Source organism: Saimiri boliviensis, chromosome 10 (assembly GCF_048565385.1).
Source record: "Saimiri boliviensis isolate mSaiBol1 chromosome 10, mSaiBol1.pri, whole genome shotgun sequence".
Lineage (NCBI taxonomy): Eukaryota > Metazoa > Chordata > Mammalia > Primates > Cebidae > Saimiri > Saimiri boliviensis.
In genome coordinates, this window is record NC_133458.1 from 64,639,506 (window position 1) to 64,656,541 (window position 17,036).

At 38.4% G+C, this 17,036-nt stretch overlaps 1 protein-coding gene across 2 annotated transcripts in view; it reads right to left on the reverse strand.

The window, feature by feature from the left end:
* Positions 1 to 16,794, reverse strand: part of STEAP4 (STEAP4 metalloreductase) — a 29,559-nt gene extending 12,765 nt beyond the window's left edge. Inside the window, exon 1 of one of the 2 annotated variants that reach the window (XM_010345094.3) lies at positions 16,604 to 16,794. Coding sequence is in view for 1 of the 2 variants with exons in the window: in XM_074379384.1 (XP_074235485.1) it covers positions 255 to 354 (100 nt within the window). In the remaining variant the exon portion in view is untranslated. Of the gene's footprint in view, positions 1 to 254; positions 8,565 to 16,603 lie in introns of those variants that run through there. The other variant, XM_074379384.1, reaches the window with a different exon arrangement.
* Between the last annotated feature and the right edge of the window lie 242 nt (positions 16,795 to 17,036).

Genomic DNA, 17,036 nt, shown 5'->3' on the forward strand with positions numbered 1-17,036 from the left:
TCCTGTAATAAGATGGATTTTGTTAATTGAATAGTCTCACTTGGATTATCTTAATAATTTCAAAGAGAATGATTCCAGACTATTTTGACCATTTGGTCACTACATTCTATACTTTCATAATTTTTTTAAATGAAGATATTGACTACATGGTCCTATTTTTCTTCACTTCATACCAGCAATGTGACCTCGAACAAGTTACTCAAACTCTTTGTGTCTCAGTTTCATCTGTAAAATGAGGGATTACTGGTACCTACTTGAGAGATACTGTGAGTGAGGAGGGCGACAATCAGCTAATGACCATGAGCACGTGCTGGAGACAAAAATCTTTGTACATGAGGAATTTAGAAGTATCATGAGGGGAGCAAAGACCACCTGGTAACCATCAAATAGACCATCAGAGGCGAAACTCTGTATTGAGAGAATTTAAAAGTAATTAAAGTTCTCTAGTATCTAAAGAGGCATCTGGTTCCAAGACTCTTTCAAAAAAAAATATATAAGTAACTAAAATTTCATTACATCTCTAGAATGCTATGCACTCATTGTGCAACACTTGCTGATACTAACACATCAAAATGACTGTAAATGTAATCATTTATCACAACATACTGGCTAATATGGTCAAAATTACCCTCAAGTTTCTGTCTTAAGGTCCATAAATGTTCCTAAGGAGAATCCACTATGGTCCACTTCATTCTATCTTGCCGAGGCGCCTGCTGCACCCTTCTGCAGCATTCTTTCTTTCTAATAAAACTTTCCTTTTTCAAACTTACACTGTTGTCAGTAATTTCTTCTTAGCAACCCGAGAGTGGACCACTTTCAGATGCTAGGGCTCTCACACCTTGCCCAGCAGTGAAAGTTAGATGAATTCATGTATCTCAACACAGTTCTTGAGACCTAATAAAGTGCTTAAGAAAATGGCTATTTAAAATAGATCGGTAAGCTGTTATTGAATCAAGTGTCTAATTAATGTAGCCTTTATATAAATTTTACAAATTAAGGGTTAATTACGCTTATGTAATTGTGAATATTATATAGATATAAATTACCTGAACTAGAGTGCAATGTTTCTTAAGACTCTCTTACTTGTCCCACTTATTTCTTATAAATAAAACCCATATATAAAATGGCTTTTGAGGATCACTTAAGTCAGGAATTCGAGATCAGCCTGGCCAACATGGTGAAAACTCACCTTTACTAAAAATACAAAAAAATTTAGCCAGGTGAGGTGGCACACACTTGTAATCCCAGCTACTGGAGAAGCTGAGAAGGGGAAGATCGCTTGAACCCAGGAGGTAGAGGTTGTAATGAGCCGAGATTGCACCACTGCACTCTGTTGCCTGGGCAACATACTGAGACTCCGTCTCAAGACGAAAAAAAAAAAAAAAAAGAAAGAAAGAAACGAATACATGCATACTCTCAACCACAAGGGAGATCAAGTTGAGGGTGGATTTTACAGTAAGCACTATATAAAGAATGCTGCTACACCCATTTCAGGCATCTTGTAACTCAAAATAGCTGTGTGTAAATATGCATTCATGGAGGTTGTAAGGCTTCTTGTTCAAAGACTTAAAAAATTTTTCTAGTCCTACTTTACTCTTATATCTAGTATGAAATAATAAAGAAAATAACAAAAAAGAAGGAGAGTTATTAAGGGAAAGGTGAGTTAAAACAGTTGTAACAGGGGTTTCCTCTCCTTCAGTCTCATGGGCTCGCCACAAAACTCAGTCAGTAACAGGAAACACAACAGAAGTATTTCTGGGTTTGGAAAATCCACAGGACTGGTTTTGCCTCTTGTGGAATCATTTTGCAGAGATGGGAGCCAAGATAGGTAAAATGATCTCACAGGGTGTTTACCTAGATTAGGGATTAGCAATCAGTGACGCAGATGCAAAGGTGGCAAAGATGACGAGGGAGGCCATGGTAACAACTGACTCTGAGAAACTGTGTGTGTGTGTGTGTGTGTGTGTGTGTTTCATATGGGGAACCAGGTGTGGGTCAGGAGGAGTCCTGCTTATCATCTTCCTCTTTGCAGATCCCATCCCACAGGCCTTGGAAGCCTGAGGCAGTGTTCTTCTGGGATGTTTCCAATGAGGCTTCCCATGAGGATGTTAGGGCCAGCCTGGCTGGTGAGTTTTACTTCTCACATCTCTCAGAGGTAAGAGGTCTTAGAGGCTCAGGCCTCTTCTAGCTTTTGAGGAGTCCAGCATGTTAGAAACATAAAATGGTCCAACAGAATTACAAACAGAATCTATTTTAAATTCTTATATTTAATAAGTCAATAATTAATAAAAAAATCAAACTTATGTTGAAATAATTATAGATTCCAAGGAAGTTGTAAAGATAGTACAGGAGGTCCCTGTGCATTTTTCACCCAGTTTCTACCAGTTTTATGCTACGAGAATACAATATCTGAGCCAGGACATTGACATTGGAGCCATATATTTCCATGTCATGTGTATGTTCATGTACTCATCACTTCAGTCAGGTTACAGACTAGACCATCCCTCATGCTGCCCTCCTCACTATCAACCCTAAACCCTGGAGGTCATTAGTCTGTTCTTAATTACTACAGTTTGGTCATTTTGAGAATGAATGAAATCACACAATAATATAAGCCTTTTGAGACTGGCATTTTTTTTCACTCAGCATAACACCCTTTAGATCCATCAATAATGCTTCCATTTTATTGCTGAGTGGAATTCCACGGTATAGGCATACCACAGTTTAACTCTTCATCTTCAATTTTGGCTATTACAAATAAAGCTTCCATGAGTATTCATGATTTCTCAGTGATAAAGACCCAGGGATACAAATTCTGGGTCGTATGCTGTTTGTTTAGTATTATAAGACATGACTATACTGACATCAAATGTGTATGATTTTACTTCTTACCAGCTATTTATGAGTCATGATTTTTTTATTTTAGCCATCCTGATATTCTATTGTAGTTTTAATTTGTATTTGTCTAATGGTTACTGATGTTGCATATCTTTTAATGTGTTTATTTGCTATCTGTGCATCCTCTTTGGTGAGAAGTCTCTCCATGTATTTTGCTTATTTTCTAATTGGACTGTTTGGGATTATTTACTGTTGAGTTTTGACAATTCTTTATATATTCTACATATGAGTCTTTTGTCAGATATGTGATTTGCAAGTATTTCCTGCCAGCTGATAGCTTGCTTTTCTCATGTCTTAACAGTACCTTTCATAGAACAAACATTTTTAAATTTGATGATATCCAATATATTGAACTGTATTTCTTTTATGGATTGCACTTTCAATATCTTATCCAAAAACTCTTCACAAAGCCCTAGGTCCTGAATATTTTCTTCTAAAATTTTACTTGTAAGTCTATGATCCATTTTGAGTTAATTTTCATACAAAGTGTAAGGTTTAGGATAAGGTTTATTTTTTGGCCTATGAATATATAACTACTCTCTGACCATTTGTTGAAAAGACTATCCTTATTTTACCGAATTGCTTTCACATTATTGTCAAGCATCAGTTCTATATAGAAGTGTGGGTCTATTTCTGCATTCTCTATTCTGCTCCATTGATCTATGGAACACAATGTTGATGGCTGTAGCTTTATAATAAATCTTAAACTTGGGTACAGTGATTCTTCCCACCATGTTCTTTTTCAAAACCATTATAGCTACTCTAGTTTCTTTTCCTTTCTATAAATTTTAGCATAATCTTGTCATAAATTTTAAAAAAGTACTTTAAATGCTTAAATTTTAAAAAATCAATGCTTAAAAATATTCCAAAACTTCAATGCAAAGTGGTTAACTTTTTCAGAGAAAAATATAGACTGTGCTAAAAAATTAACTCATACAAAAGCATAATGCCAGTGTGTAGATGCAGGCTGAGCATCCCTAACCCAAAAATATAAAATCAGAGATGCTCCAAAATCCAAAATTTACAGGCATGATATCACAATTGGAAAATTCCACACCTGACTTTATGTGACTGGTTGCATTCAAAAGCAGTAAAAACTCTGTTTTATGCACAAAACTATTAAATATTTTGTATAAAATTACCTTTAGGCTATATGTATAAGGTGTATATGGAACATGAACAAATTTTGTGTTTAGACTTAGGTATCATTCTCAAGATATCTCATTATATATATGCAAATATCTTAAAATGCAAAAAACCCTGAAATCCAAAACATTTCTGGTCTCAAGCATTTAGGATATGGGATACTCAACCTGTATCTAATGGGCACGAGTTTAAAGTTGTATGATGGACTATATGAACAGATCTCATTTAAAAAATAAATAAAAATCAATTTTGAAGTTATTTATGTGTAAGCAGCCTGGGGCCAAATGGTCCCTTTGTCCCTCCCATTCCCTGGAATAGACCCTGTTTCCTATTTCTTTTTGTAATAAGAACAAAAATCAGCAACCTAATCATATCTCTTCTAAATGGCGGTACTTTTTTGTCTTGGAAGAAAGACCGTGGAAAATGGGCCATTTGTTTTGCCCTGAAATTTCATAAAGATAAAAATATATAAATACACATGCATATAATACCATTTATAAAAAAAAAGAGTAAGAAAATATTCTCCTTTCTTTGGTACAAAAAGGCCTGTAAGGGAAAATTAGCTTCCACGAATCCCTCTTATTTCTTTTATTCTAAAAAAACACACAAAATATACAAATGAAGATAGATTTTTTAATGTAAAGACTCAACCTTAGTTTATGCACGTCATTAGGAGTCTAACTTGTTTCTTAGCTCTCCTAATTTTACAGACATATAGAAATTTAAAATGCAAAAAAAGTTTTATATGAAAATTTTGGAGGTAATCATTATAAAAACAGCTGTAAAGACAACAGTCTTTCATCAGTTTTGATCATCACAACACAATTTTTAGTAACAGAAAATGGTATCTGGGATCCATCATTAGGTAAGTAGGCATAGAAGAACCTATCTACAAGTTTGGTTTGAAAATGTTCAGAAAGAGAGAGGACATGGTGGTGGCACAGACAGACAGATGTTTTCCAGTACTCTTTCCTGTCTTTAATCATTGAAGCAACTTCTTAATTGCTTATGAAAATACAAATACCTCTGCAAAGGGTTACACTAGAAACCAGTGGTTCTCAACACTAGTGCACATGAGAATCAGGTGGAGGACCTGATGACCCAGACTCTTGGAGAGTCTGAATCAATTGTTCTGGGATAGAGCCTGGACATTTTTTTTTTGAAAGTTCCTCCAGATGATTCAAATGTACAGCCAAGCTTGAGAGCCATTGCCTTAAACCTCTGATCAATTCTTATGTTAGCTTTCACTTAATGACCTGCTACAGCAGTTCTTCTTCCTGGTAACACATTAGAATCATCTGAGGAGCTGTTAAAATGCTAGGGAAACACCTCCTAAGATTCTGAATCAATTGATCTGAGGTAGAGCCTAGGCACTTGTATTTTAAAAACCAAACTAAAACAAACAAGCGATTCTAAAGAGCACCCATTTTGGAGAACCACTGAGGTGGAAAAAGGTAAGGATATCTTTTTTTTTTTTTGGAGAGATGTGGTGGGGAGAGGAAAGATAAGAGGAAGACAGGATGTTGAGGTTGTAAGGAGCTGCAGAAACTTCACCTTTTGTACAATTTTTCCTCTAAGCAATATTTGGCTGAGAAGTTAGAATTCCTCCCTTTTTGAGAACCAGAGGCAAAATGGATATGTTTGTGTGCAGGTCCCGGGAAAGAGGGAATCCAAGACTTGTCAAACTGTCGGTGAGGTTTGTTCTGCAACTCTCTCAAGGAAACCTTAAAGAGTTGTCTTGCAGGAGCCACAAAAGTGTAATTTGATCAAATCTAGTTATACATTTACCCAGTACCCCTATAGCAACTCTCACATAGTACAGCATAGTGTATCATTTATCACTTGGGTGAAACCATTATTAAAATCATTTTGCCTCTTTCTCTTTTTGAGAATGCACCTTTGAATTCTGAAATAATGGTTCACCCAAACATCTAAATTCCTCAGATACTATCCCCTCTGAACACATACAACCACTAGTGTAGTACACAAATCCAGAGATCTGGCTTGGCACCATCCATAGACTTGGAATGCAAATAATACCTTCAAACTGTATAAGATGTGACAGACTTTTCATTTTAATTTAATGACTGTAAAAAGGAGGATTTTTTTTTTAGTCCTTCCTTCTGTTTTATTATTCTTTCTGAATTTCAACCCAAAAGCCCTTGATGACTTGGTAACATATTTGTAATGAGCTGAAGCCTATCAATCAAATGTTTCCTTTCATCACAAGGCAAAAGGGCAGGAGGAGGTTCTGAAACCATGTCAGTCTTCTTGTGATTCACAGCATTTGTTTTAATACATCCCAGGGACAATTAGAAAGCAAAAAATATTTTAAAAAATGAAAATCTTACATGAACACACAAGTGTATCCAATTTATTCACGGTGCTATTTCTGTATTTAGTGAGATCAAGGCTCTCTAGGGATAAACATATTCAAATTCAAATACATATTTTTTTTTTTTACTGGCAGGTATGTATTACTGTAGCAAAATCAAAATACCTTGGTTTAAAAAGACCACTGATTACAGTTTATTTAAAAAAGAATGCCCATAATAAATGGCTTTTTCTAACATTTCTTGGACAGTTCAATCTTTAAGCCACATATAAGTCATTTGAAAATATAAATGTATATTTTAAAATTTAGCTTCATAGTTAGATGCAGTGCTGTTTGCAAAAGCAATTTCTTCCTGGTGATACTTATATATAAATTTCAAATTCTTTCTTTTAATATATACATTTCTTCATCAAATATTTATTGATTACCTATTGTGTACCACATACTGTTTTATAGGTTGAGGGTAAAGAGGTGAAGAATACAGATCTTATATAGAGTTTTTAAAATGTTATCTCCTTAAAAAGGGCTAAGCCTGATCTCTGAATTTATGTGCTTCAGAAACACTGTGTATGTATATTATTACAAGAAAGTTGGACAATGCACACAAGATGATTTCAGATGGTAGTAAGTATTCAGAAGAATTCAGAACAGAGTGATGGAATAGAAAATTCTGGGAGGATAGAGAGAGAGAGACCAAGACTATTTTTGAGAACTGGCTAGCAAAAGTCTCTCTAAGGAGGTGCCAGTCAATTGAGGGTTGCCAGATTTAACAAAAATATATAATGTCAATTAAACTCAAATTTCAGATACACAATGAATAATTTTCTAGCTTAAGTATATCCCCTGAAATATTTTGGACACATTCTACTAAAAACACCCTTTTAATATGAAATACAAATTTGAGTGGGCATCATGCGTGTTATTTGGCAACCTTACATCAAGCTGAGACCTAATAGGCAAGAGGGAGCTTACAGGTGAGTTTTCCAGGCAGAGGGGAAAGTGAGTGCTTATGTGCAACTAACTGTGGTAGCAAATGGCAACTCTTACAAAAATATGGGTGCTCCTCAATTTATGATGTGATTACATCTCAATAAACCCATAATAAGTTGAAAATATTGTGACAGAATGCAATTTATACACCTAAACTACCAACATTATAGCCCAGCCTACCTTAAATATGTTCAGAATCCCTAACCAGCTAACAGTTGAACAAAATCATCCAACATGAGTCTATTTTACAAGGAAATGTTGATTATCTCATGTAACTTATTGAATACTGTATTGAAAGTGAATACTTTGCATGCTCAAAGTATGGTTTCTACCAAGCGCATACTGCTTTCGTGGCCTTGTAAAGTCAAATAATCTTAAGTTAAACCATTAACTTATGTAAGTTGGGGATAATTTGTACTCAATTTAAAATAGCCTAATTTGCAACTAGATTAGTAAAGAAGCTATTACTGACATTTAAAAATAATTTCATAGTCAGGTCATATGAAATGAAAGATTATGAAATGCTTTTATATATTTGTAGAACTTTTTGACTGAGTGAGAATCAGAGAATGTGATCAGAGGAACAGGGTCCACTGGAAAGACATGTCAAGCTTGTGTTTAGTATCCCTTTTAAACTGAGTATCAACCAGAACTAAGATAAAGCCTTCTGAAATTAAAATATAATTTGATTGCAAATTTTAATTCTAATTACATCACACTGGTTCTTGTAAAAAATACACACACACACACACACACACACACACACAACACAACCTTTACTCCAGGGAGAGAGGAACTTGACATAAAGAGGGTAAAAGCTTGCCCAAACTAATTTTCAAAACCTATATCTAATTTCTTAGATGTGTGCACTTCTCATAAGTTCATATTGCTGCCCATTCTCTTACTATCACATCAGTTTAAGTAATAATTAGAGAAATTCTGTAGCATGATAAATCATCAACTTGTGATTTTCAAAGTAAGTTCTAGTAACTACTTAAGTTACTAATTGCTATAGATTAATGTACATATATCATTTAAAGCTCTTTTTCTACATTAAGAAACTTCTTTGGCCAGGCGCGGTGGCTCACGCCTGTAATCCTAGCACTTATGGAGGCCGAGGTAGGTGGATCACGAGGTCAAGAGATCGAGACCATCCTGGTCAACATGGTGAAACCCCGTCTCTACTAAAAATACAAAAAATTAGCTGGGCATGGTGGCGCGTGCCTGTAATCCCAGCTACTCAGGAGGCTGAGGCAGGAGAATTGCCTGAACCCAGGAGGCGGAGGTTGCGGTGAGCCAAGATCGCGCATTGCAAAAAAAAAAAAAAAAAAAAAAAAAAAAGAAACTTCTTCACGTTGGTTGCTAAAAAACGTATTATTTCTATTGTTTTGTGAGAAAATGTTTTGTATCCCATAGCAGCTGAATTTGCTGATTAGTTTTTATGCTAGACAATAGAACAGCACACAAAAACACAGTAATCTTAACTTGCACAGTTTCATCAAGTCAGAATAGAATAACTAAAGGCAATCTTTAATGTTCTATGGAGACATAACCTACATGAATTGCTAACAATTAGCTATGAACTAGCTATGTCACATGTGGCAACTCAAGTGATTCTGTTCATAATATTTTACTAACTTTCAATGAATTATGAGGAAAGTGAGGTAATAGAGATCTATGTTAACTATTTTAATTGTATTTTAGGAAAAATTATTTATCTTAAATTTAGGTTCTTTGTCGAAATTCTAGTTCAATTAAAAATCTCATTAACACATGTTGCCACATTTTGATCTCAGCAGTATCTGTCAGGACAAATTAAGATTGCTGTATAATTCTCTGGCCAAGAATTTCATCAGGTAGGTTCATTATCTGCTGTCCAAGCTGGTTAGTTCATTTGATTAAAGCCCAGGACTCATGACAACAAGGTCAGGGATTCGGTCGTGTCTGGGTTAATTTACCTTGACCTCCATTTACATTTTAAATCCTGAACAACTTCTTACAAATCTGCGGGTCACCAAAGTTAGGCATCAGGTCATGACCAGGACCAGTGGATTGCCACTATCAGAAAAACAACTCTATCTCATGGCTTTGGTGGCATTTGGCTTATATACACTACATGAGCATTTGCTAAATTTGATGATCTGCATCAGCTCCCATAATATTTAGTGTTAATTAGTGGGGTTTGCTTTTCTAGGTCTATTGTGGTCAGAGATATTTGGGAAGTGATTTGTAATTTCAATTTTGAATTAACTTTGTGCAAATAAAATTTCTTAAGAATAGGCATTTATCTTCACATTTAGGCCAATAGGAATTATCTGAATACTGATAACTGCCAGTTAGTTTGGAGAGAGCAATTTTTCTATGGATCTTGACCCCACCCACAATCCTTGCTGTTGGAGGAACTCCATTCTACTTTAAGGTATCTCCTCACCAGTTTTAGAAATCTCAGGGGGCAGTCTACAATGCTTGTGAAACTTGGGTAACTTCTAATATAGCACTCAGAGGCAGGGACTCCCCATGGCCCCAGTGCCTCTGATGTTTGCTGAGACCCATCAGATGGAGCTGCTGGGTATAATCTGGCCTTGCAGCTGCTCCATTTCTGACCCCAGGGGAGAAAGTGCTCTTGAAATTTCTTCCCCAAACTTTTGTAATATTCTAATATACAAGCTTGAGAGCAGTGCTAGTTAATAAATATTTTTAAATGAAACAGCTCTTTCTTTTTAGTTTCAGGGGTTTTATTTTGTTTTATTTTTTTGAGATGTGCTCTTGCTCTGTTGCAGAGGCTGGAGTGCAGTGGTGTGATCTCAGCTCACTGCAACTTCTGCCTCCTAGGTTCAACTGATTCTCATGCCTCAGCCTCCTGAGTAGCTGGGATTACAGGTGCATGCCACCATGTCCAACTCATTTTTTCTATATTTTTTAACAGAGACAGGGTTTTGCCATGTTGGCCAAACTGGTTTCGAACTCCTGGCCTCAAGTGATCAGCCTCTCCTCCATGGCTCCTACCCCACTTCCCCATCTTCGGCCTCCCAAAGTGCTAGAATTACAGATATGAACCACTATGCCTGGCTTAGTTTTCAGGTTTTTAATCTCAGTCTTCCAGTGAAGCGGCTGGGGCCAGCTTCCCAGCTGGGAGCTTGAAGTTAGTTATGGTAGGAGTTTTACCTTATGATAGTCACCAAATGCTACAAATAAGGACTTTTTTTCCCTTTAGAGAGCCATTCACCAACATACCACTGGCTCTTCCCACGCCCCTCCTCCCCTTCTCTGCAAGACTCTGGAATGTGACCACAAAAATGGGAAAATAATTGGGCTGATGGGATAATACCATTTTCCCAGTCCTGGCCGAATCTTAGGCACAAATCTATTTTCTTAGGGTCCCTGCTTCTTAGAAGGCACCTAGATTCTTTATGAAAACAGAATCCATGTGGTTTCTCTACCCCAACAAAGGTTCTAGACCCTCTCCACCTCACACATGGCATCAACACAATTTTAACTATAAACCTGATACCTTTAGACTCTTGGTTCCCTAAGGGAGATAGATACAGGGACCAATCTATATACCACCATCCCCAGCACATATTTTACAGTTATTCAGACACACCTCAAAATCAGGGTAAGTGCAGTTTGGGATCTCAACTATGAAAACCAGAGGTAACTGGCACACTTTCATTATTAACTCCAGTGGACCATCTACCAACTTGCTAATTGCTTTCTCCTCAATTTCCTCTCATTTCTTTACTGCTTATGTCAGGGAATTGAATAGAATGAAGAAATCACTTTAGTACTTTGGTACTGAAGAAGAGCATATCATTCTTAGACAGGGTCTTGCTCCGTTACCCAGACGGGAGTGCAGTGGCATGATCATGGCTCATGCAGCCTTTACCTCCCAGGCTCAAGTGATCTTCCTACGTCAACCTCCCAAGTAGCTTTTAATTTTAATTTTTTGTAGAGATGGGGTCTCGCCATTGCTCAGGCTGGTCTTGAACTCCTGGTCTCAAGTGATTCTCCTACTTCAGCCTCTTAAAGTCCTGGGATTATAGGTGTAAGCCACTGTAACTTGTTTTTTTCCAGACAGGGCTGGAGTGCAGAGGCGTGATCCTTTGCCTCCTGGGTTTAAACTATTCACCCACCTCAGCCTCCCAGGTAACTGGGACTACAGGCATGCACCACCACACCCAGCTAATTTCTGTATTTTTTGGTAGAGACATGGTTTCACCATGTTGGCCAGGCTGGTCTTAAACTCCTGAGCTCATGTGATCCACCCATCTCACCCTCCCAAAGTGCTGGGATTACAGGTGTAAGCCACTGTGTCTGGCCCCATATCACTCTTTAAAATGAAATAGAATATAAAATATTACAAATAAATTTGTAACTACAATACAGTAAAGCAAATAATAGGGACACTAAATCAAGGTAAATGAATAGAAACACCAAGTTTCCTGCAGTTCCTTTTACTTTAAATAAAAAATTATAATAATTTCAACTATTCACTTTATGCGTGCTACACAGTACAAAGCAACCTCATTCCTCTCACCAAAAGGCAGATATTTAAAAGGTGGAATTTGCCACTGCGCTTTGACCCTGTTAACTAATATTGTGCAGCCTGCATTCATACTTATTATGTACTATGTCCATAAGGTAAGAATCTTCCAAAAATAAAAATCAGTGTTACTAGCAATGCCTTGTTTTCAACAGAGATTTATTTAATAACCATGTTGTGCCAGGCACTGTATAACCAAGAGGAATAAAGTGAGAAACTAAATGGTCCCTATCCTCAGGGAGCTTTGGTCTTGGGAAAGACGAAGGATATAATCAAATTGCTGCAATGCATAGTGTAAGGGCCAGAGCAGAGGAGTGTGCAGAGAGGATGGGAGCCCGCAGGCACAGAGGAGAAACTGGAATCTGCTGGGAAGCAGAAGAAAGTTTTCCAAAGTCTGGGCAAAGGTTTTTCATCCACAATTTATCTGAGCTCAAAACTGTTTTCACACCCTGTAAAAAGGGCAGGTATAGATGAAAGATGAACGATCAGCGATGACCATTAATTATCCTTTCCTATTCCCATGCTTCACAGTGCTGGTTCCATCAGCTCTCTGAACCCTGGCTCTGTTCTTAATGAATTTTTTTTTCTTTAATATTGATTGGGTGCTGGTCAGGCGCGGTCGCTTACACCTGTAATCTCAGCACTTTGGGAGGCCAAGACTGACAGATCACTTGAGGTCAGGAGTTCGAGACCAGCCTGGACAAAATAGCAAAACCCTCTTTCTACTAAAAATGCAAAAATTAGGTGGGCATGGTGGTGCATGCCTGTGATTTTAGCTACTCAGGAGGCTGAGGCAGGAGAATTGCTTGAGCTCAAGAGATGGAGGTTTCAGTGAGCTGGCATTTTGCTACTGTACTCCAGCCTGGGTGAAGGAGTGAGACTGTCTGAAAAAACAACAACAACAACACACACACACACACACACACACACAAAACAAAAACAAAAACAAAAACAAAAAATATTGGGTGCTGAGACCAAAGTGACTAGCTTGTATTCTACTAAGAATCTTCCAAGAGATATACTATATGGTTTTATTGAGTTACATTTTAGCCTTCTTTTTAGTTAGAATTATAGTTCCTAACTTTTGAAAATTACTTTTCGCATACATTTTCCTTCCTTTTAAGATGAAAAGGAACTTTATCCTGATGTTAGGATTGGTCACATAATCTACACTAAAAAAAAAAAAAAAAAAAAAAAAAAGTCCGGGTGGGTGTGATGGCTCATGCCTGTAATCCCAGCACTTTGGGAGGTCAAGGTGAATGGATCACCTGAGGTCAGGAGTTCAAGACCAGCCTGGCCAACACGGGGAAACTAAGCCTCTACTAAATATACAAAATGTAGCTAGGCATAGCGGTGGGTGCCAATAATTCCAGCTACTTGGGAGGCTAAGGCAAAAGAATCACTTGAATCTGGTAGGCAGATGTTGCAGTGAGCCAAGATCCTGCCACTGCACTCCAGTCTGGGAGGCAGAGCGAGACTTCGTCTCAAAAAAAAAAAAGAAAGAAAAGTCCTTTCAAGATAGCTTTTCAGAAATATGTGACTGCATGACTGCCAAAGTACAGTACAGTAAGACCTCTCCACACATGGCTAAATAAACTCTTGTAGAACATTGTGGACAAGAATTTAGATTGGGATGTCAATGACCTGCCTAGTTAATTAGAGTGGACATACTTCCTTTAGTAGAATAGCACGTTCTTTTGCAGTGATATATTTCTGAAAGAGGATCTTCAAACAGCACAAGGATTCATTGTTTTATATTCCTTAATGATTTGGGAAGAACAAATTGTTTATGTATGTAGGTCAAGTATGTTTTCTTATCATGCCTTGTTTTATGCATTAATTATTCGTTAGTTATTTATTTAGTTTGATCCTTCCAGGACTGATTTATTCTCAACAACAGGACAAATGTTAATTCACATCACTTCAGAAATGACCTAAAAGTCATTAGAAATATCTTGAGTGGAGTCAACACATCATATGGAACTGTTCAGGAAGTTTTCTTAATTAACTAATGAACCATTCTCTTTAAATCTGTCAAGAACAGAGCCAAACAGGTAACTTCAGAGCCCTTATCTCTGTAAGCCTTATATTATTATTACCTAGGATAAACTTACAACAAACAAACAAAAACCCACCCAGAAAACTTCACTATTGTCCTTCTATTCTGCATTGTTATTGTAGGACTTATTGACAGATGTAGCTGCAGGCACTAGCAAATGACCTCCTCAGAGGACAACCCAGAGAAAACTAGCTACAGAGTACCCCAGCAAAGTGCCCAATATTCAGGTTTTGAAGGACTACTGTGTTGCTGCTTTGTGTGTGTGTGTGTGTGTGTGTGTGTGTGTGTGTGTATGTGTGTCTTTGCTAGCAACTTATCAGCTTTCCTAAGATTAAAAACAAATGATTTTTAAGTAGCATTTGATAAACAAAACAGTGGAATGTATTTCTGAGACTGACTACAGAATCAGCTATCCAGCCTTTAAAAGGAGAATTTATATCTTTTTAATAACAGTATTAATAATGGTAGGGTAATTCAGGGGAAATCCTTCAAGAGACAAAGTAATGCAGAGTGACCACTCTATGTTTCTTAGAATAAAACATTCCATAACAAATGAAATTAATTTTCTTAAAATTGTTCACACACACAGTGTAAGGCCTAGGGCTTTTAATTTATTAACAAGCTTAAAAAAATCTATCTAGTTCCTTCTAAACAACAGTTAGCAAGCTTTAGTGAGGCAGAAGTCTGGAAATTGTTCTTCAGCTAGGGGCCAGGCCTTGTACACCTGGTTTCTGAACAATGTGAACTTCAACAATGTGAATAATGTGAACCTCAGTGGAACCGTAAATGTTACCAAATAGAGAAAGTGCTATGACCCAATTTCTCTGTACACATGTACCATTTACTTTAAGCCTTGGAGCCTGATAAATAGGAAGTGTCTCATCCTGTTTTCTGAGCTGGCAGTGTTTGTCATGCAGGTAAAATACACGCACGACGAATCTCATATTGTGCTAAATCACAGCATTCTGAAAAACTTGGGACCTTGCAAAAGGCCACATCTCAAAAAAGTTGCTGCTTCAAATAAATGTGCCATTTTATAAAATTATACCTACTGTATCAGAAAAAAAAGTGTTCTCTCATGTGAGTGACATTTATATGACTGCCATTTGTAGGGAACAGGACATTCTCACATAGCAAGGCTGAGGAATGAGTTTGAAAGCTGAGAGTATTCTCTGAATGATCAATGTGGTAGAACTTTAAGATACTCCTGTGGGAAGAGACTCTCCCCCAACAGCTACAGAGTTTCCTTATAAAAATGGAACCTGCATTATTATGAAAAATAATACAACTACTGAATTATAGTTGTAGCATTAAGGATATTTTCCATATATTTCAAACTTGCAGCATCTTTTGTCATGGCTTTTCACCTTATTAGATTTGAACTTTGTGGATCATCTGGCCCAGTAGCCAACCTTTTATTTTATTCTCCCTCCCCTCCTCTATTCTCCATCCAATTCACTTTCTCAGCTCACTGAGACCACTCTCTCCCAGTTTCAAGCAATCCTCCTGCCTCAGCCTCCTGAGTAGCTGAGATTACAAATACCCACCACCATGCCTGGCTAATTTTTGTATTTTTAGTAGAGACTTGGTTGCATCATGTTGGCCAGGCTGATCTTGAACTCCTGACCTCAAGTGATCCACTGGCCTTGACCTCTGAAAGTGTTGGGATTACAGTCTTGAGCCACCATGCCCAGGCTTCAGTACAGCAATCTTTTAAAGAAAGTTCCTAGGCAGGGTGCAGTTGCTCATGTCTGTAACCCCAGTACTTTGGGAGGCTGAGGCGAGTGGATCACGACGTCAAGAGATCGAGACTATCCCGACCTACATGGTGAAACCTGGTCTGCACTAAAAATGCAAAACTTAGCTGGGTGTGGTGGCGCGCGCCTGTAATCCCAGCTACTCAGGAGGTTGAGTTAGGAGTATCGCTTGAATCCTGGAGGTGGAGGTTGCAGTGAGTGGAAATGGTGCCACTGTGCTCCAGCCTGGCGACAGAGGGAGAGTCGAACTAAAAAAAAAAAAAAAAAAAAAAAAAGAAATAAAAATTCCTAAATCACCATCCAGAGGTCGGGGAAAAAATAATACAGTTCTGTCTCTGGACAAATAAACGGAACCGAGGCTTCATTTACTCTTCACAATAAATTATATTCTGAACAATCTTTCTCCAGAAAAATAACCTTTAAATTGCATAAGGAAATTTAAATCAAGATCAAGGACAGAAGTGGTTGCAGGTTATCAGGACAAATAGTTCCTGGTCAAGAAGCAGTCTTGGATCTGAGACGGTGAAGATTGCTAAAGCCACATGCTTCTAGCCTACTTTCTGATGGGCTCCCCAAGAGTGGGCCAATCCAAAAGTAAGATGCAGAGAAGAATCCAGCCCCCTAAGTTATCCCCCTTTGGGCTTCTTTGCACACTGGGGTAGGGGTGAGCGTTAAGCTCCAGGAAGTCAGAAGTTCGCTGAATCGCGGGGCAGCCTCAGGTGACTTTCCCCGAAGAGATGCCAGGGCGCGGCGGGCAGTTTGCGAGCGCCTGCTCGTCAGTGCGAGCGGGCTGGGGAGTGGGGTGCTAGCAGCAGGGACTGAAGGTGAGCTGATGCAGATGAGGGACGGGAGCCTTGTGGCGAAAGGTGACCCACCTGTGGGAGAGGCGCTTCCAAGGAGGAAGCGTCCAGGCAGCCGGTGAGCGCCGCGGGCCGGGCGGGTGGAGCGAAGCGTCGCGGCGCCTGCAGCTCAGTGCGGCGGCTTGTGGCTTTTGCTCGTATAAGAAGCCAGAGAAGGGCGGGACGGCCCGCTGGATTTCGCAAGAGAAGCGGAGAAGAACTTGTTTCCTGGAAGAGTTCAAGCTGAGAATCCCAGCAGCTGGAAGGACCGGAACTTGTATGCTGCGCTGCTGTAGATGGTGCCGCTGATCCCCGGGAAGCGGGGATTTTAAGGGTTTTTCCCTAGCCCTTGGCATCTGTGCATCCCAGGGTGATTGAGGTTTGGAAAGGTCTAGGAGTCCCCCTCTCCTGAAGGAACTAGAAGGATCTCTCAGAGTAGCTGAGAAAACAGCACCTGGACTAGGCTTCT